Source organism: Ursus americanus, chromosome 16 (genome assembly GCF_024610735.1).
Source record: "Ursus americanus isolate L20-20 chromosome 16, mUrsAme1.1.p, whole genome shotgun sequence".
Lineage (NCBI taxonomy): Eukaryota > Metazoa > Chordata > Mammalia > Carnivora > Ursidae > Ursus > Ursus americanus.
In genome coordinates, this window is record NC_142142.1 from 9,186,018 (window position 1) to 9,206,142 (window position 20,125).

At 38.5% G+C, this 20,125-nt stretch overlaps 2 protein-coding genes across 5 annotated transcripts in view; one reads left to right on the top strand and one right to left on the bottom strand.

The window, feature by feature from the left end:
• Positions 1-5,546, bottom strand: part of C2CD3 (C2 domain containing 3 centriole elongation regulator) — a 130,715-nt gene extending 125,169 nt beyond the window's left edge. For 3 of the 4 annotated variants that reach the window (XR_015726931.1, XM_045816163.2, XM_045816165.2), the window contains exons 1-2: positions 5,305-5,546; positions 929-1,198 (exon numbers count right to left, since the gene is read on the bottom strand). Coding sequence is in view for 2 of the 4 variants with exons in the window: in XM_045816163.2 (XP_045672119.2) it covers positions 929-1,198; positions 5,305-5,359 (325 nt within the window). In the remaining 2 variants the exon portion in view is untranslated. Of the gene's footprint in view, positions 1-928; positions 1,199-5,304 lie in introns of those variants that run through there. The other variant, XM_045816164.2, reaches the window with a different exon arrangement.
• A 264-nt stretch (positions 5,547-5,810) lies between these two features.
• The window catches only part of PPME1 (protein phosphatase methylesterase 1), a 72,798-nt gene continuing 58,483 nt past the window's right edge, over positions 5,811-20,125 (top strand). Inside the window, exon 1 of the mRNA XM_045816183.2 lies at positions 5,811-6,091. Within this exon, the coding sequence (XP_045672139.1) occupies positions 5,991-6,091 (101 nt within the window). The 5' untranslated portion in view covers positions 5,811-5,990. The remainder of the gene's footprint in view (positions 6,092-20,125) is intronic.

A 20,125-nucleotide genomic window follows, 5' to 3' on the forward strand; every position in this document is an offset into this window, starting at 1 on the left:
TTCAAAATTTTTTTGATAGACTATAAGCTTCTTAAGGACAGTTTGATGTTTATTTCAACTCTGACTCTCTAGTATTCTAAGACCAAGAATGTTTACATGATACTTAATTTTTACTGACTTGAACTGGATTGATTTGATATATAACCCCACCATCCAAAATGTGTTTCTGTGAAAACTGACCCAAATAGAGAAATACAGTACATTTAGAATGCTTTCCTTGAACAGAAATGAAGAAATCTTGGCTCCTGGTTTCCTGTAAAGGGATCCTTCCCTGCTCTGAAAACCTGTATTACTAATTCACTAACCCACTCATTCAGCATGTTATCTTGCACTGTTAGTAAAGTTTATATACATACGTACTATATGTAATGTATATATATACACACACATTATATATACAAATTTATATATGATATATACATTATATATTATATACATAAAGTCTAATATACACTTATATACTTTTTTACTTTTAGATCTGTGTGTGTGTGTGTGTATATATATATATATATGAACTCTTTCCTTGAGAATAATATAGTCCCAGAGCAGAGACTACAGTTACTACTTAAAGAAGCATGGTGTGGTGAAAGTATATGAGTTTTGGTGTCTGACAGAAATTGGTTCAAATCCTACTTTTGCCATTTATCAACCATGTAACCTTAAAGAATATTCATTTCAGCTCTGAACCTCAGTTTCATTGCCTATAAAACAGAGAAAATGTCTTTTTTGCAGGGTTATTAACGATTAGAAGCAATATGTATCAACTACTGGCACGCAGTATACTCTCAATAAACAGTGGCTATTATAAAGCTTCTTCCACTCAATAATTAACAAAGCCATAGATACTATGTACACAATAACACCTACTGCTAACAACGTAACACATGTTTACTAGGCCTGCAGGTAAAATGATAAGACAAAAACATACCAGTTAGATAAGAGGTAAACTGCTTTGGACCACAGCGAACAGCATAACGTGTAGTTGTTCTCACAGCTTTTGGTTCAGTCTGCAATGTGTCCCTAGGACAAAACAGGGTTCCGTCTGATGTTTCTCCCCACCATCTCACTCGGACAAGTACACAAGTGGGAGGCTTTGCAATCTTCCATATGACTTTATTGACAGTAAGTTTCAGAAAGCAGCGCAGCTGGCCTTCAACCAGAGGTGGTAGGCTTGTAGATGGAGAAATATCACTCAAACCTGTGGAGGAATCCAAAAACACTAAGTCAAACTTTAGACAAAATATAGAAACATAACCAGCTTTTTGAATGAGAACGCACATTTTAGTCTCTATAGAGAGAATGTTTATCCTATGTATTCTCATGTATACATGAGAAGTAAATAGCAAATCAGACCGTAAAATAACCTACCTAGTCACTTAAGCCACCTTGATATGTAATTACTATTCAGGGTCTGATTCAGGTTATTCTAAGTAAAGAACATAATACCAACTTAAGACATGCTAAAACAGGCTCCTCTTTAATTGAAAGATATCATTTCATGCACATCAAAACCACAACAAAGTATCACCTTACACTGTCAGAATGGCTAGAATAAAAAACACAAGAAATAACAAATGTTGGCAAGGATGTCGAGAAAAAAGAACCCTCATGCACCATTGGTGGGAATGTAAATTGGTGCAGCTACTGTGGAAAACAGTATGAATGTTCCTTAAAAAATTAAAAACAGAATTACCATATGATCCAGTAATTTCCACTAGTGGGTATTTACCCAAAGAACAAAAAACCCCCCACTAATTAGAAAAGATATATGCACCCCTATGTTTATTGCAGCATTATTTACAGTAGCCAAGATGGGGAAGTAATCCAAGTAGCCACTGATAGATAAAGGGATAAAGGAGATGTGGTGTATGTATGCAATGGGATATTACTCAGCCTTAAAAAAAGAATGAGATCTTGCCCTTCAAACAACATGGATGGATCTAGAGGGTATTATACTAAGTGAAATAAGTCAGACTGAGAAAGACAAATACTATATGAGTTCACTTACATGTGGAACTTAAACAAACAAAAAGCAGAAACAGACCCATAAATACAAGGAAAAACTGATGGTTGCCAGAGGGGAGAGGAGCGGGAGGATGGGCAAAATAGATGGAAGCAGAGTGGGAGATACAGGCTTCCAATTATGGGATGAATAAGTCACGGGGATAAAAGGTACAGCATAAGGAATATAGTCAATGATATTGTAATAGTGTTGTATGGGGACAGATGGTAGCTACACTTGTGGTGAGCATAGTATAACATATAGATTTGTAGATCACTATGTTGTACGCCTGAAACTAATGTAACATTGCATGTCAACTATACTTCAATTAAAAAAGATAGCATTTCAAAAATATAAGCATAATGATATAGTATATAGGTGGGGCGCCTGGGTGGCACAGCGGTTAAGCGTCTGCCTTCGGCTCAGGGTGTGATCCCGGCGTTATGGGATCGAGCCCCACATCAGGCTCCTCTGCTATGAGCCTGCTTCTTCCTCTCCTACTCCCCCTGCTTGAGTTCCCTCTCTCGCTGGCTGTCTCTCTCTCTGTCAAATAAATTAAAAAAATCTTTAAAAAAAAATAATAATGATATAGTATATAGGTTTTTAAAATCTCAGAAGTAGTTGAAATTTTTCTTCCAAGTAGTGTTGTTTTTTATTATTGCAATGCCCAGGTTTTACCTCTCTTACTTTTTTTTTTTTTTAAAGATTTTATTTATTTATTCGACAGAGATAGAGACAGCCAGCGAGAGAGGGAACAAGCAGGGGAAGTGGGAGAGGAAGAAGCAGGCTCATAGCAGAGGAGCCTGATGTGGGGCTCGATCCCATAACTCCGGGATCACGCCCTGAGCCGAAGGCAGACGCTTAACCGCTGTGCCACCCAGGCGCCCCTACCTCTCTTACTTTAAAACCATCACTAAACATGAAACATCAACGACTCCCTTCACTCAATGCTGAAATGATTAAATCGTATGACTAAGTCATACGACTCAGCATTTCAACAAAGACCACCTTAAATTGTGCATTTTCTTTCCTGCCAAAATCATTCAATGAAAACAGACACTATCATCTTCAGATTCTGCCACTATTTTTTAATACAGTACTGGGCTGAGAATATTGATTGATTTTTATAATATTTATTGGATTTCAGACAGATAATAAATGTAAAAGGCATTTAATCATGATTTTCTATAAAACTTTCCTTTAATAACCCTGTCTTCCATTCATAGTTATCTCCTAATAATGACTTAGAGATTTAAGAAACTATATATATATATAGGAATATGAATATTATTCACCTATAAAAAAGAATGAAATCTTGCCATCTGCAACAACATGGATGGAGCTACAGCATATAATGCTAAGCGAAATAAATCAGTTAGAGAAAGACAAATACCATATGATTTCACTCATATGGAATTTAAGAAACAAAACAAATGAACAAAGGAGAAAAAAAAGAGAGGCAAACCAAGAAACAGATCTTAACAATAGAGAACAAACTGATGATTACCAGAAAAGAGGTGGGGAGATGGGTGAAATAGGTGACGGGGATTAAAGAGTACACTTATGATGAACACCAGGTGACGCATAGAATAGCTGAATCACCACATTTTTACCCCTGAAACTAATGTAACACTGTATGTTAGCTATACTGGAATAAAAAAAAAAAAAGAAAGAAACCATTCCTATATTACACACACCTTTCTATTCCTCTTACTTTTCACCTGGAGAGTGCTCATGCCTAACAAGAAGAAAACATACTGGAGTATGTCAGATCAGGAGATCTATATAAGTAAGTCCTTGGATTTCTAAAGCAAACACCTTCTCTTTTCTCTATAGTCCAAGATGACCCAGTGTAATCTTTATGGATAACTAGTTTCAATATAAAAACAACACACAGTTGTGTGTATGAGCATTACTGCATATATACACATGGTATAGCAAGAAGTACATTCTTATGTTATTTCTATTTTTATCTGCCTATCAACCTAATATGCTTGACTGGTTTGGCACTGGGAGCACCAACACTGAATATATCCATGCTTCTATTTCATATCATCCCATCATTCCTGGCAGGAGAGGTACTGCCTCAAAACTGCTTTAGTTATCTTTAAACAGCTTGGATAAGATTCATTTCCAGACAGTAGATTCAGTCTCAATCCAATGGCCTAATGTACTGTCACTATTCTTAATACCATTTTACCTATAAAGGCAAAGTCACACAAAGTTTGTTGTTTGGAGGCAGCCCCACAGAGATTCAATTTCCAGTTTCCTCATCTGCCCTAGGTTACTAGGGCGACTCTTTTCTCTGCAGCTAACATTTCCCTGCTCTTCTGGTAAGCAGGTTTCTCCTTAAGCCTACTATCCTGATAAGGTCCTCTTACTACACACGCTTTCATCCTCTCAGATCCTTCAGAGATCCTCAGGCCTTCACCCCCACTCCAACACTACCACACCTGGTCACTCCCCACTCTTTCTTCCTCTCTCCTCCACAACTATCTTTCCCAACTCCTGCCTGTAGCCCTTCATGCTTTCTGATTGTCTCATGTTTGACTCATTCAGCCAACATTTACCAACTCCTGCTTTGTGCTACTTTTTGGGGATTCAGTGATGTATAAAACATGATCCTTGCCTATTAGAATTATTGACATAGCACCTCTCCAACTTAGGAGTCTTCCCGTCCATGTGGAACTCCAAAGGTATACCCTCCCACACAGACACACATTTAACTTTGTTATCAAAAGCCTCCTAAGTCATGGGGATGTAATGTACAGCACAGTGACTATAGTTAATAGTGTACTGTACTTTAAACTTGCTAAAGGAGTACATCTTAAAAATGTTCATGACAAGAAAAAAATTTTTTAGTAATTGTACGGTGATAGATGCTAATTAGACTTACTGCGGTCATCATTTCACAATATATACGAATATTCAATCATGCTGTACAACCTAAAGCTATGATAATGTTAAATGTCAGATATATCTCACTTCAAAAAGTTAAAAAAGTTCCTAGAATTTTTTATTCCCTTTCTTTAGAACGTTCTGCCTGTACCCTTTTAGCCCTCACCTCGCCCCGTTTATTCGCCCGTTTTGTCCCGCCCACTTCATCCCCTATTTCCTTTCCATTCGTTGCAGGGCCAATTGCCTTCTCTTTTAGCCTTTTGATTCCTTGGTTGTTTCCCCCTTCCTTCCCTTCTCCCCCCTTTTTTACAGGCGCGTGTGGGAGTCTCCCTAGAATTCTTTACACCTAGCTCCCCTAACTCCGCCTCATTCCTCTTTCCTCAACCTTTGGTCGTTCAGGTTACCTCTTTTCTTACGGCCACGGACGCCCAAAGGCCCCTGGCCTTTTCGTTGTTTCATGACGAGCCAGAGCTCTTCCTCACCAACAGAACTCCGGCTCTGAACTGAACAGCACCTAAGCCGTGTCCTCCCGCCATCCTTTCCCAAGGCGCCTGCGTTCCCCGGCAACCGGAGCCGCCGGGCAGCCTGGGAAGCAGGAAGAAGCGGCTCTTCCTGTAACAGTCTGAAAGAAGCGATGAGAAGGAAAGGCGCCAAGACTTCTTCCCGCAAATAGACTACAACACCCAGCATGCTCTGCTACACTACCTCTGCGAGGTTGGCCACTGTCGCCGCCAGCTGCGCAAGCGCAAAGGGATTGGCCCTTTGAGGACTTCATTGCCCAGGGTGCATTGCCTTCAGGAGCGCTTGTCTTTCCGGCGAGGCTCGATGAGGTCTCCGCTTGAGGTCTGAGAGATCCGTAGACTCCGTTACCCAGCTTCCTTTGTGGAGGGTTGTTGCGCACTTCCGGTGGAAGCGCTGAGGCGAGGGGGCGGAGTTTACGGAGCCGGTGGGCGGTGGGCGGTGCTGCCGGTAGCTGGGTGCTGTCCAAAGGCACTGGGCGTCGCTAGGGGAGCGAGCTGTGACCGGCTGGGCCGCACTTAGCGTGGGACGAAGCTTAGGCTACTGTTTGACTACCTGAGGCCTTCCCTTCATGTCGGCCCTCGAGAAGAGCATGCACCTCGGCCGCCTGCCCTCTCGCCCACCTCTCCCTGGCAGCGGGGGCAGTCAGAGCGGAGCCAAGATGCGAATGGGGTACGTGACCCATACCCCCTTTCCCTAGAGGCCAGGCCCCAGCCATTGGAGAATGGTGTTTCTGGGCGTTTAGAGCGGCACGGCAAGGGAAGCTAAGGATGGGAGAGAATATTGGCGGCGGCCTGGAGACGTTTAGATGGTGTTGAAGGCGGATTTGGGAACTAGGGGAGGCGCCAAGTCAATGGAAATTGGAGGACAAGTAGTATTGAAAGAAGGAGGGAATGAGGCAAAGATTGAGAAAGCCGAGAGGATAATTTAAGAGATGTAGGAGGCACCTCCAGAAGAAGTGATGGAGGAGCTTTAAGGAAAGGTAGTAGAGGTGACAAAAGTCGGGGAATACCTGTCGGGGAGGGTTGAGAGACATGGGGAATGACTGAGAGAAAAGTTGAGGGGAATTACGGGAACAACTAGGGAAGGATTTGGGAAGAGTAAGAAGACCGAAAGAACTAGATATTAGAAAAGCTGAGGGAGGGGCGCCTGGGTGGCTCAGTGGGTTAAGCGTCTGCCTTCGGCTCAGGTCAGGATCTCAGGGTCCCGCCATGGAACCCCACGTGGGGCTCTCTGCACAGAGGGAGTCTGCTCCCGCTGCTTGTACTCTCTGTCAAATACATAAATAAAATCAAAAAAAAAAAAAAAAACACCTTAAGAAAAAAAAAAGCTAAGGGAAATGAGAACACCTGAGGCAGGGTTGAAGGAAAGAAAACTAGGGAGCAGAAGGTTCTAGAGAGAGTTTCCTAGTGGTGTAAGAGGCAAATTCAGGGAGTGAGGTGATGATTAAGAGATTAGGTCTCTTAAGGGAGAACTGAGAAAGCTTGAAAATAGGGCTAAGAAAAGATGGAAAATATAGCCAAGCAGACTGGTAAGGGTAATAGGAAGGTACTGAGAAGTGAGGGTAGGGAGTAAGGGGAGGAGTGATAAGGTGTTTAGAGAGTGACCATGGGCTATAGAGGTGGAGAAGAGACTGGGAACAGGGTTTAGTGAATGAAAGTGATGCAGAGATAAGGTATGGGAAGTTTAAAGAGGAAATTTCGATAGTTGATTTTTCCAGGCAAATAAGTCTGATGGAAGGTATACACTGGTTGATAAGACTCAGAATTAATGAAGCATTGAGTAGCCTGTTAAAATGTTTTGGGGAAAACCATTTACTGGGAAAGGAGGAACTGTTTGAAGAGATAGGTTTGGGGAATTTTAGGTTGTTGAATGGCTTGTGCGAGATTAGGGTTACTCAGGTGTAGGAGAGAGGGATATGAGGAGAGGTAATGGGAGAGGTAATCACTGGAAAGCAGAGGGAATTATATAGGCAGTTGGGTTTGAGGGGTCTTTGTAGTATCAAATAGTATTCTGGAGACTAGTGACTGTAAAGAGAAAAGGGGTAGAAAGAGGGGCGCCTGGGTGGCTCAGTTGTTAAGCATCTGCCTTTGGCTCAGGTCATGATCCCAGCATCCTGGGATCGAGCCCCGCATCAGGCTCCCTGCTCAGCGGGAGGCCTGCTTCTCCCACTCCCACTTCCCCTCCTGGTGTTCCCTCTCTCACTGTGTCTCTCTCTGTCCAATAAATAAATAAAATCTTTAAAAAGGGGGGATAGAAAGAATAGGTATGAGATAGTCAAGAGGGTGTGTTTGGGATTCTAGAGATGGGTTGATAGATATACTTGGAATAAAGACTAGAAAGGAAAAACCTTAGTTTCTAAAGAAGTAATACATACAAAAACTGATAAAAAAAGAGATGAGGATAAGAGATGCATTACTGTGAAAGAAGGTCCTTGAAATAAAGAGAAAGAAGAATCCCATAAATTAAAACAGTGGGATAGAGAGGTGGTGAGAATGAGGAGAGGGGGATTGAAAAAACCAGGGGAGGAAATTAAGAATTGGTGACCTGACTATGATACACAGTAGAAACGTGAGAAAACCCTAACAGAAGATAGATTTTGGATGCACAATGGAAAGAGGTGGTAGAAGGCCTCACATAAGGTAAAACGGAGATTGTTTTGGCTTTAGAAGACAGAAAGGTAAGACTGTAACATGAATAAGGAGGATCTAGAAACTGATCCATGACAGATTATTTGGGAAAATTAACCTGGAGTATAAAAATAAATGTAACACTGATTGTGTATGTGTCTTAATTGCTTCCTTTCTTAAACTAAAACTTGGTCCTTTAGTATGCCAGCACTCTTCAATAAAAATATGTAAAAATAATAGCTTTTTAATAACTATACATGCTACAGGTAAGTTTAGAGCTCAGCTTCTCACTTTGTTGAAACAAGTTCTCTGAAGATGAGGAACTGAAAAGAAAAACACTAAGGGAAAATAAAATTAAAATCTGCTGAATAGAAGATTGTATAATTGTTGGTAACTTACCCTCTTTAAATAGATGCTTTGGTCTTCCTTATTAACTGCTTATCCTAGAAAATAAAGTTCTTTAGAAAAATGCTTCTTTATAATATTGTGAAGAAAAGAGTTATAGTGGTGAATTTTATGTGCTCCTCAAGTGGCTTGTTTTCCTCTCTTTTTCTTTTCTATTTCCTTATTGGAACATAGGCCTCAGCTGAGTCTGAAGTTAGTGGTAATATAGACTCTCTCCCTGCCCTAGAAAGAGAGCTTTCATTTGAAATGATCTCATTTTACCATGTCACTGTATAGTCGAGAAAACCATTCAGAGAATTCTGTATCCTGTAAGGTAAACCGAGAGAGAGGGGACAATATTTTTTGTTAATAAATAAGAAAACAAACTCAGGGTGCCTGAGTGGCACAGTTGGTTAAGTGTCTAACTCTTGGTTTCAGCTCAGGTTGTGATCTCAGGGTCATGAAACGGAGCCCCAAGTTGGGCTCTACACTCAGGGTGGAGTCTACTTGAGATTGTCTCTCCCTCTACCCCTCCCGTTTGTGCACGCGTGTGCGCACTCTCTCTCTCTCTCAAATAAATAATTAAATCTTTAAGGAAAAAAAGAGAGAAAACAAACTAAAATCTTCTTCATACTAAGGCAGTAGAAGCTTAGTGGTAGGGCCACTAAAGACTAAGACTTGAGCGTCTGAGACCCATCATGTTTTTTGGATTCATAGTTGTTATCCTGGCAATACTTAATTTAAGTTGTGCGTCTTATTTTTTTGCAAATACTCTAGCATTTAGCCTTTTCCTAGGTCTTGATTTATGAAGTCTCACTTCAACCAATTTTAGAGCATCCTTCTTTATTTCTTTTTCTATTCATTCATTTGTATTTTTCATATCTACCCATCTTTTTCCATTCCCCCATCTATCTCTTACTCTCAAGTTGGACTTGTTCCTTTGACAGTCTCTTATATGACTTATGCTTTAAACTCTTTCAGTTCGTAATCTCTTGCCTTTAATTTCATTAAACCTTATTTAGATGTGTTTGCATATTCAGGGTGGTTTTGAGCTTATGATTTTTCTTGAGTTTCCATAATTTAGTTTTTCAAATTAGACTTAGTAATTCCAGAATATTGCTAGATAATGTAATAATAACAATTACTTTCTTTTCCCAGGTAGGTACTTTGTGCCAGTCATTGTAGTAGTAGCTTTATGTATATTACTTTATTTAATCTGCTCATACCCTTGCAAGTACTTATAAATAAGAAAGGCAGACTTGAGATTAAAGGTCACCCAACTAGTATGTGGCAGAACCAGGATTCAATTTATGTTTAGTCTCAAAACACCCAACACTTTTTCTTGGGTAAGGCCTGAAATCCTGATTTCCTTGTTAGAAAGCCTGTTCCTTGATAGAAACCAGTAGATGATGCCAAAAACAGTGATTTTGAACTTTTTTATTAAAAAGATTTTGGAGTTGCTTTGGTTTGTGATCCCTACTTGCAACTGGTATCTTAGTCTGAGTTGCCATAACAAAAATACCATAGATTTGGTGGCTTATAAACAGCAGAAATGTATTTCTCCCATTTCTGGAGGCTGGGAAGTCCAAGGTCAAGCTGCCAACAGATACTGTGTCCAGTGGGGACCGCGTGCTGCTTCATAGATGGCAGTCTTCTTGCTGTGTGCTCACATGGCAGAAGGAGGAAGGAAGCTCTGTGGCCTCTGTTTTCTAAGGGCACTAATCCCATTCATGAAGGCTATACTCTCATGACCTCATCACCTCCCAAGGCCCCACTTCTAAATACCATTTAACTAAATGCATTTAATTAAATACATTTAACGTGAATTTGGGGCTGGGGGGGGGCGGGACACAAACATTCAGTCTACAGCACCCGGGTGTGCTTGAGAGGATAGTATGTTTTGAAAATCACTGCTTTAGTACATGTTACCTTTAGAGAAACTATAGATTTTTAAAACCATTCATTTTCAATATGTTTTTAGTTATTAATAGTACTACATTTCTGTAGTCATCTCTTAACATTTCTACAGTACTTTGGAAGATATATTAGTGCCATTTTATATTATTTTATGAGATACATTAGGGCAGGGATTAATATTTTTCTCTTAATGAGAAAACTCAGTGTTCTTTGACTTGCCTAAAAACACAAAATCATCAAATGGCAGAAACAGGATTCAAACCCAGACTCAGATTTCTAATCCATTGTTGCTCTTGTTATACCTTGGTGTCGAAATTGTTGTTTAAAGTGATATAGATCTTTCGGGGCACCTGGGTGGCACAGCGGTTAAGCGTCTGCCTTCGGCTCAGGGCGTGATCCCAGCATTATGGGATCGAGCCCCACATCAGGCTCCTCTGCTATGAGCCTGCTTCTTCCTCTCCCACTCCCCCTGCTTGTGTTCCCTCTCTCTGTCAAATAAATAAATAAAATCTTTAAAAAAAATAATAATAATATAGTGATATAGATCTTTAAAAAAAAGTGATAAAGATCTGAGTTTGAAGCCCAGCTTGTGTATTTACTTTGGTCAAGTCATTTAACCTCTCATAGTCTTTTTTTTCTTTCAATTTCTGCTTACTTTAGAGTTCTGTGAGAATGAGATAATACATGCAAAACACTTATGCTTCCTGACACACAAGCTCTTAAGGAATGACATCTAGTAAATTATTTTATATTGAGAACTGTGAGAAAGGCTTATTCTTTATGAAGTAGAAGCTCTCCTTTCAATTTTTTGTAATGTCAGCTTTTTTCCCGTAAGCTGTATATTACTCATATCTGATTAGATAGTCCTTCTTTCAGCTTCTTAAATTTATAATGGATATCAGGCGTCTTAGGAAGGCTTTAAGGAGCTAGTCACACAAATAGAGAAATAAAGGACAAAGCTCACATATTGAGCTGCAAATCCTAATATTTCTGTTTGTTATTAGGTTTTTAAAAATTAAAATTCGAATACCATAGAATTCACCCTTTTAGAGTATACAGTTCAGTGGTTTTTAGTATATCCAGGGCAATACACTCATTGTCACTAATTTTAAAACATTTTCATTATCCCATAAAGAAACTACTTACCTGCTAGCAGTTTTTCCCCCCTCCCTCATTCCCTGGGAACCACTAATCTATTTTCTGTCTTCAAGGATGCCTATTCTGGAGATTTCATACAAATGAAATCATGCAGGAAGTGGCCTTTTGTGATTGGCTTCTTTCACTTGGCGTAATGTTTTTTAAGATTCACCCATGTTGTAGCATGTTATCGGTACACCATACCTTTTTACTGCTGAATGATATTCCATTGTGTAGATACACCAAATTTTACTTACTTATCAGTTGCTGAACACTTGGGTCATTTCCATTTTTTTGCTATTATGAATAATGCTGCTATGAACATCCACATACAAATCTTTCTTTGGAAATAAGTTTGGATTTCCCTTGGGTAAATACCTGAGAGTAGAATTGCTGGGTCATATGGTAAATTATGTTTAACTTTTTAAGAAACTGCCAAACTGTTTTCCAAAGTGACTCTTTGAAGCTCTGTGTATTCAGGATTTTTCTTCTTTAAAAGTGTTAAAAATATTTTTCCCACTTGCCTTTCTACTTTGCTTATAATGTATTTTGCTATGTAAGAAGTTTTGTTTTTATTTTTTTGTTTTTTATTACTTTCTTTTTTTTGGCGAGGGTTCTGGGGAGGGGCAGAGGGAGAGAGAGAGAGAATCCTAAGCAGGCTCCATGCCCAGTGCAGGACCTGACATGGAGCTTGATCTTACAACCCCGAGATTATGACCTGAGCTGAAATCAAGAGTCAGATGCTTAATTGACTGAGCCACCGAGGCACCCCAAAAGTTTTGTTGTTAAATTTTAATGTACTCAGATCTATCTAGCATGTGTTTCTTCTGGATTTTGAATCACAGAAAGACATTTCCTTCTTCCAGGTTATAAAGGAATTCATATATGTTTTTTTCCAGTACCTATATGGTTCCTTTTTTTACATCCATTTTAAGTTTATGTTGATGTGCAAAGTGAGGAACAGATTCAGTTTTATCTTTATCCACAGATTATCCAGTTGTTGTAACACCATTTATTAAAAAGTCCTTTTTCCATTATGTGAATTTCACCTCAATAAAAATTAGTCATTTCCCCCATGGATTAAAATGATGCCTTTATGAGGGCGCCTGGGTGGCTCAGTTGGTTAAGCGACTGTCTTTGGCTCAGGTCATGATCTCCGGGTCCTGGGATTGAGCCCCAGGTTGGGCTCCCTGCTCAGCGGGGAGTCTGCTTCTCCTTCTACCTCAGCCCCTCCCCCCTGCTCATGCGCTCGCTCTCGCTCTCTCTCTCACAAATAAGTAAAGTGTTTAAAAAAATTATGCCTTTATCATGTACCAGATTTTCACATAGATTTGGATCTGTTAAGTTTCTTTCTTTTCCCATTGGCCTATTTATTTATGTGCCACTACTACACTTTAATTACAGAGACATTTTTAATATGTTTTAGAAGATGGTAGAGGTAGCTTCCCCCTCATTCTTTTTTAAGATTTCCCTGGCTCCTGTAACTTGTTTATTCTTACAAATAAACTTTTTTTTCTTAAGTATGGTTGACACACAATGTTATGTTAGTTTCAGGTGTACAACATAGTGATTTCGTAAGTCTATACTTTATCCTGTGCTCACCACAAGTGCGGCTACCATCCATCACCATACAATGCTATTACAATACCATTGACTATATTCCCTATGCTATACCTCTTATTCCCCATGACGTAGTCATTCCATAACTGGAAGCCGTTATCTCTCATTCCCCACACTCATTTTGCCCATCTCCCCATTCCCCTCCATTCTGGCAACCATCAGTTTGTTCTCTGTATTTATGGGTCTTTTTCTGCTTCTTGTTCATTTATTCATTTGTTTTGTTTTTTAGATTCCACATATAAGTGAAAGCATGTGGTATTTGTCTGTCTTAATTTCACTTAGCATAGCACTCTCTAGGTCCACCCATGTTGTTGGCAAATGACAAGATGTCATTCTTTTTTATGGCTGAGTAATATACAAATAAACTTTCTAATCAAACTAGTACCAGAAAAAAAAAGTCCTCACAGTATTTTTATTTGGATTACATTAAATATGTAAATTAACTTAGAATAAACATTTTTATGATGTTGAGTCTTTTTTGAGGAAATATGATGCTTTCAATGTGTATGAATCCCTTTGAAGGAAAAATTTTCAGATCCCAACTGTTTGCCTAAATTATATCTAATGTAATATCACTTAATTATGGACAAAATAAAGCTAGGGATAAATTCTTTATGTATAAGTAAATACCATATTATTCTTATATAATTATAAAACTCAATAGGACACTATTTAAATACAGTTAGATCTATGAAACTCCCCAAATTCAAATTAGCAGTATTACATTAATGTGAAATAATTGTATTTGCTGTTAACAATTTACTTTAAACCAAAAGGATATTTGTTATCAATAGGAAATCCCAGAGTTGATTCATTCATCAGCTATATCATTAAGGACCCCGTGCACCCTTAATTTTGCCGTCCTTAGAAGTGTTGGATTTTCCTTTTGTTGCAGTCACCTTTTGGTTGTAAGATGGCTGCTGCAAGTCTACTTTCATCTTACCTTTATTCCATCTTTCCAAATAAAAAGGAAGGAATAGAAGCAAAGGCCTTTTCCTAGCTAAGCTTGTCTTTTTTTTCTTTGTTTTCTGGAAAGGGAAATTCCCCGGCCACTTTTTCCCTTAAGTCTCATCGTCCAGAACTGGTTTACATGTGCATCCTAAGACCAATCACTGGCAGTAGGGAATGGAATTACTAAGACTGGTTTAGACCAGTTCTCATTCACTCCCTTGGGCTGGAGGAAAGATAACAAGATATCTCCAATAGCTACTAAAATAATCTGAAATTCTGCTAGGAAATAGAGAATGGTGAGAAGTGGAGAAGGAATGTCTAGAGTAGACAGTAAATGGCATGTAACCCAAGGCCTGATTTTAGCAAGTTGGGGGAGACTGATGCCTTTCGACTACACATTCTCTACTGTTTTCACTGTAGCATGGGTATAGGAAGTAATCAATCTCTTTCTCTCCCTCTTTTCTCCCTTTCCACCTTGTGCTAGGTTTGAGCCCCTTGACCTAAGTACTTCTGAGTAAATGTCCCTTTTTCCATTGTTGCCAGGTTTATTACTAGCAAATCTATTTCTTCTTAGTGTCTGCAAAATTGGATAATTGAATTTTGTTTTTAAAGGTAATGAGCCCTCCTCGTTATGTTACTTGATGTCAGATTTGAGAAAACACTTCTGGTTGGTTAGGAAAACTTATTCCTTCATGTCATGAATTAGTCGGGTTTTTTTGTTTGGTTGGTTTTTGTGTGTGTGTGTGTGTGTGTGTGTGTGTGTGTTTAGAGAAGAAAGTTTTAATTAATAGTGCTACTTTAAGAATGGTCCAACTATATGCCACGCTTAGGTGTTCTTCAAAATATAGTTTTGACAACCAGTCCCCAAGCACATACTACCAATAAATTTTGGTGATTCAGAGGTTATGTTGAAGGGGCACCTGGATGGTGCCAACTGGATGGCAGAGTTGGTTAAGCATCTGACTCTTGGTTTTGCCTGAGTTCCTGATCTCAGGGTCATGAGATCAAGCCCTGCATCAGGCTCCAAGCTCAGTGCAGAGACTGCTTAAAGACTCTCTCTTGCTCTCCCTCTGCCCCCGTCCAACCCCGCTCTTGCACACACATATGTGTGTGTGTACTCTCTCTCTCAGATAAATAAATAAATCTTTTTTAAAAAGTGGAAGAGGTTATGTTGAAAATTCTAGTCATCCAAACCATAGGAGAAGGCTAAGTTGTTTACTATCACTCCTTTTCTTTTTTTTTTTTTAAAGATTTTATTTATTTATTTGACAGAAAGAGACAGCCAGCGAGAGAGGGAACACAAGCAGGGGGAGTGGGAGAGGAAGAAGCAGGCTCCCAGCGGAAGAGCCTGACGTGGGGCTTGATCCCAGAATGCTGGGATCACACCCTGAGCCGAAGGCAGACGCTTAACTCCTGCACCACCCAGGAGCCCCTATCACTCCTTTTCTACCCTGCATTTATGTGTGTTCTTTGCTATGGACTTTTTCTGGGTGTAAGTGGAAATCCTATCTTTGTTGCTAATAAGCCATGTGGCTCTGGTCAATTTATTTTTCCTCTTGCTGGGACTCACTATCATGGTGTAGTAGAAAGAGCACTTTGGAACCAGACATATACTTGAGTCTAAATCCAAGCTCCAGTGCTACTGAAAGTGGCTCTGGGCAAATAATTTTACATTTGAGACTGTATTTCCTTGTCTTTAAAATGGGGAACCTTTTCTTGCAGAACTCCAAATTCTGTTTGACACATAATAGGCAGCTAAATAATCGTTCCCTTCCATGAAGCAAGATTTAGGTTAGATGATTTCTAATAGTCTGATCTAATATGTAGTTTTTAGAATCTTTAAGTCTGCTGTTTTAATAACATGTCCTTATCACTAGTAATAAACACTCTAAACTACCACAACCCAGACAGCCATCTGGTTGCCTTCTTTCCATTCCCTTCAAAGTGTTCCTAATGAGGACTTTTTTTTTTTTTTTTAAAGCAGTGATGCCTTGATTTAAATAGCTGGCTGCAATTAAACTTCAGTATTGTGCCTTCATTACAAGGCTCCTAGACTAGAGAATTTGTGACAACAGTGACTAGGACTGCTACCGTGCAGCTCATGACTCATTCATAACTCCCTTAACAGATTTAAGCAGCCTAGTTGATGTTGAAGTTATGCCTATTTGGATTTGCGACATTCATTTCAAAACACACAACTTTTCTTATTCCTTGTTCTCTAAATATGCAGGGAAAGATTTTCCTCCTATTCTCCCCTCCCCTTCTTTCTTTCCTGAGCAGTTAATCATATAATTTTGTTGCTGTTGGTCATATCTCCTAGTAGGCATCATCACGTGGTAGGCAAGCAGCACATCTATGCCCCCATAGCCCTCTGTAGTATAACACTTATCCTTCTGACTTGTAATTATTGGTTGACTGTCTACTCTTCAAGACTGTGAGCTTCTTAAGAGTAGAAGTTGTATCTTAATTTCCCTGAATTCGAGCATGCTGGCTACTTAAGTGCTGACCTATCCTAGACCTATTTGGCCTCATTTTCTAAGAACAATCTTATTTCGTCACCATTTCCTTGAAGATGGCGTAACTAAACTTGTATTCCCTCCTGAAAGCTGTTTCACTTCATAAAATAATGGAATCTAAACTTTATTTCAGCACCAGCACTTAGGCAAAGTGAGTGCTTCCAAATACCTTGTCTTAATTTGAAATTTAAAATACTCATATGGTTGAAGCTCATGCCTGCAGTTAGTGTCTCTCTCTCTCTCTCTTTTTTGTTTTTGTTTTGCTTTTTTAGATTTTATTCATTTATTTGTCAGAGAGAGCACAAGCAGGGGGAGAAGCAGGCAGAGGGAGAAGTAGGCTCCCTGCCAAGCAAGGAGCCCGATGTGGGACTCCATCCCAGGACTCTGGGATCATGACCTGAACCAAAGGCAGATGTTTAACCAACTAAGCCACCCAGGTGTCCCCAGTTAGTCTCTTATATGTAAAGATTTATGCCTGGTTTTGGTTTTATTTTATAACAGTTTATCTCTTCGTTTGTGTTTCCCCAAACCTGAAAGCAATTCCGTTACTATAAAAGAACAAATGTCAATTAGCAATTATTTTTGGAAAACCTGCATTTTATAGGAGTGGGGTTTTTTTTGCCCTTGCTCAGTTTATCCCTTATTCTGTAGGAGTGAAGACTGTTTTCCAAGGAGATGGTACCTGCACATTGATGACTTTAACAAGTACAGGGATCAGAGCAAGCAGTCTACTGTTAAAAGCTCTCCCTAGTCATGTTCCAGGCAATGACAGTTCCCTAAATGTTTCTTGCACCTACTAACTGCCAAGTTTATTTTACTTGCAATGCCTCCTATTTTACTTTTCAAATCCTACAAAACCCATGAAGCTCTTTCAGACCATTCTAGCTCATTCACTTGTTCTGTCCCTCCTCTGAGCTCTATTACACTTTTTGTCATTTCCACTCACTTGTCAGTTATTGTGCATTACTACTCGGTATTGCATTTTTTTGTTATATAAAATTTATGTATCATAATTTGTATGGTAATTAATTTGTCAATTACCATAATTATCATAATTTATATTTTATGGTAATTTTTTAAAGTTACCCCAGTAAAATGGAAGGTCTGGAGTGCAGGGGCCTTTGTTTTTATTTCTTTGCATCTTCTATAGTAAAACATAGCTAGATAAATGTTTTTATAAGATCTCATTTAATGGACATGTGGCACACAATATTCATTTAAAATGAGATCCTAAAGCTTTTCCTGACCACTCGGCCTGCAGTGATCTTTCCATTTTCTGTCCTTTCATAGCACCTATCATTTATACCAGAGATTGGCAAACTTTTCTGTAAAGGGCCAGATAGTGACCATTTTTTGGTTTGCAAGGAGTACAGTTTCTGTAGCAGCTACTCAACTCTGCTGAGTATGGTACAAGCAGCCATGGACAATATGTAATTGAATGTGATTGTGTTTTAACAATACTTTTTTTGTGGACACTGAAATTTGAATTTCATGTAATTTTCTCACATTATTAAATATTATTCTTTTTTCTTTTCTCCCAGCTTTTAAAAATGTAAAGACCAGTCTCAGCTCATGAGCCATACAAAAACAGGCGATGGCTGGATTTGTTTATACACCATAGTTTGCCAACCCTATTTCAATACCATTTATTTTGTACTTCTGCTATAGCAGAAAGAATATACGTTTTAAATCCGCAAACTAGGATTCCCTTTCTGGCTTTACTTCATACTACTTAGCTAGTATAAGCTTGACTTTATTTTCTTAAAATGTGGGTAATACTAAATATAACGTTGTATGTTAATTATACTTCAATAAAAACGTCTTAAAAATTTTAATGTGGGTAGTACTAGCTTCAGTTGTTTTTGAACAGATAATGTCTATGTAGAATCATTAAGTTATAAAACTAGATAATGGAAACCTATTTACTATAATTCATGAATTCTAAGATACATTTTGTATTTAAAATGATAGTATCTTAACAATTGCTGTTGGTCAAGTAACAGCCCTCCCTGTCTTGTTTCTCCCCACTTGTATGAGCAAACACCAAAACCAGCATCAAAACTTGCAAAGTAGGTGTTCGTAGCTTGGAAGAAAATCCTGGAGGCAAAAGTGAAGCACTCTCTTAACCACTAAGAATTGAATGGTTGTGAGAAGGAATGGATATTCAATCAGATGACTTAAGCATTATTTCTCAAGTTAGAGTCAAAAAGTAATATAGCTCTCCACAAAATGGTAAAGTCAGCATATGAGCTGGTATTTAGTTTTAAGAAACACTCCACCACCACTGTTCTTGTGAGGCACAGAGGACTATATTAGTCCAAGTGATTCAAAAGAGAATAGAACTCTCAGTATGAAGAAATTGGTTAGAAATACTTTAAGTATTTTGCTCTTATTTTCCTTTTTTATGCCCATAAGAGATATATGTTGAATCAATATAAGTGTAAAAGAGCTCTTTAAGAAATTTAAAGTGAATTCTAAGTGGTCAGGTATGTCTTACTTTAATTGGTAGCTTTTTTCTTAGTGATACTAAAATTGTAGTTCATCTTACTTTTGACAATGCTATATATACAGTATTTTATCTATTCTCCTAACAACTACATTGTGATCTACTTGTTTTGTCTTCCCTAATTTAATTATAAACTCCTGTGTTTTATTTTTTTGCCCCAAAATGGTTAGCACACAGGAGCTCAATAAACATTTGATGAATGAATGAATGGTGCTCTAATACAGTGTACACATGGCATTGTTTCCAATAGTTTAAAATTGTCCACCCTGAATTTAGTAGGGAAGGAAAAGCCATAGATTTGTGGAATATAGAAATGAGATTTTAAAACTGTAATTATTGGGGCGCCTGGGTGGCACAGCGGTTAAGCGTCTGCCTTCGGCTCAGGGCGTGATCCCGGCGTTATGGGATCGAGCCCCACATCAGGCTCCTCTACTATGAGCCTGCTTCTTCCTCTCCCACTCCCCCTGCTTGTGTTCCCTCTCTCGCTGGCTGTCTCTATCTCTGTCGGATAAATAAATAAAATCTTTAAAAGAAAAAATAAAAATAAAAAATAAATAAAACTGTAATTATTGACAATGCGCAAAAATGAACTTGTGTCCTATTTATATCCTTCTATGGTTTCGTATTTATATCCTTTTATTTTTATTCTATTAAGAAAATATAGCTCAGATTATTAGGAGGATTAAATTTAGATAATGCTTGTAAAGTGCCTAGCACAAATACATGAATGGTTTGTTTCATTCAATCCTCACCCCTTTAATTAAATCAGCTTTTCCTTAAGCATAAGAACCGTGGTGTGAGATATATTAAAATCACTTCAAATTCAGTTTTCTGTGTTAATCACTTGAACTACATTGTTATTAGCTGAACTTCATCACAAATAGCATTTTATCATATTATATGGCTAAGTAGGCTTGGAGGTAGAAATACCCAGAGAATTTACTAATATTTCATAATACTGTTAATTAGGGAAAATGTGCTTCAGTTTTCCCAACCACCTACTTTATAAACCTTTGGAACATAAACCCATTTTTAAGTTGTAGAA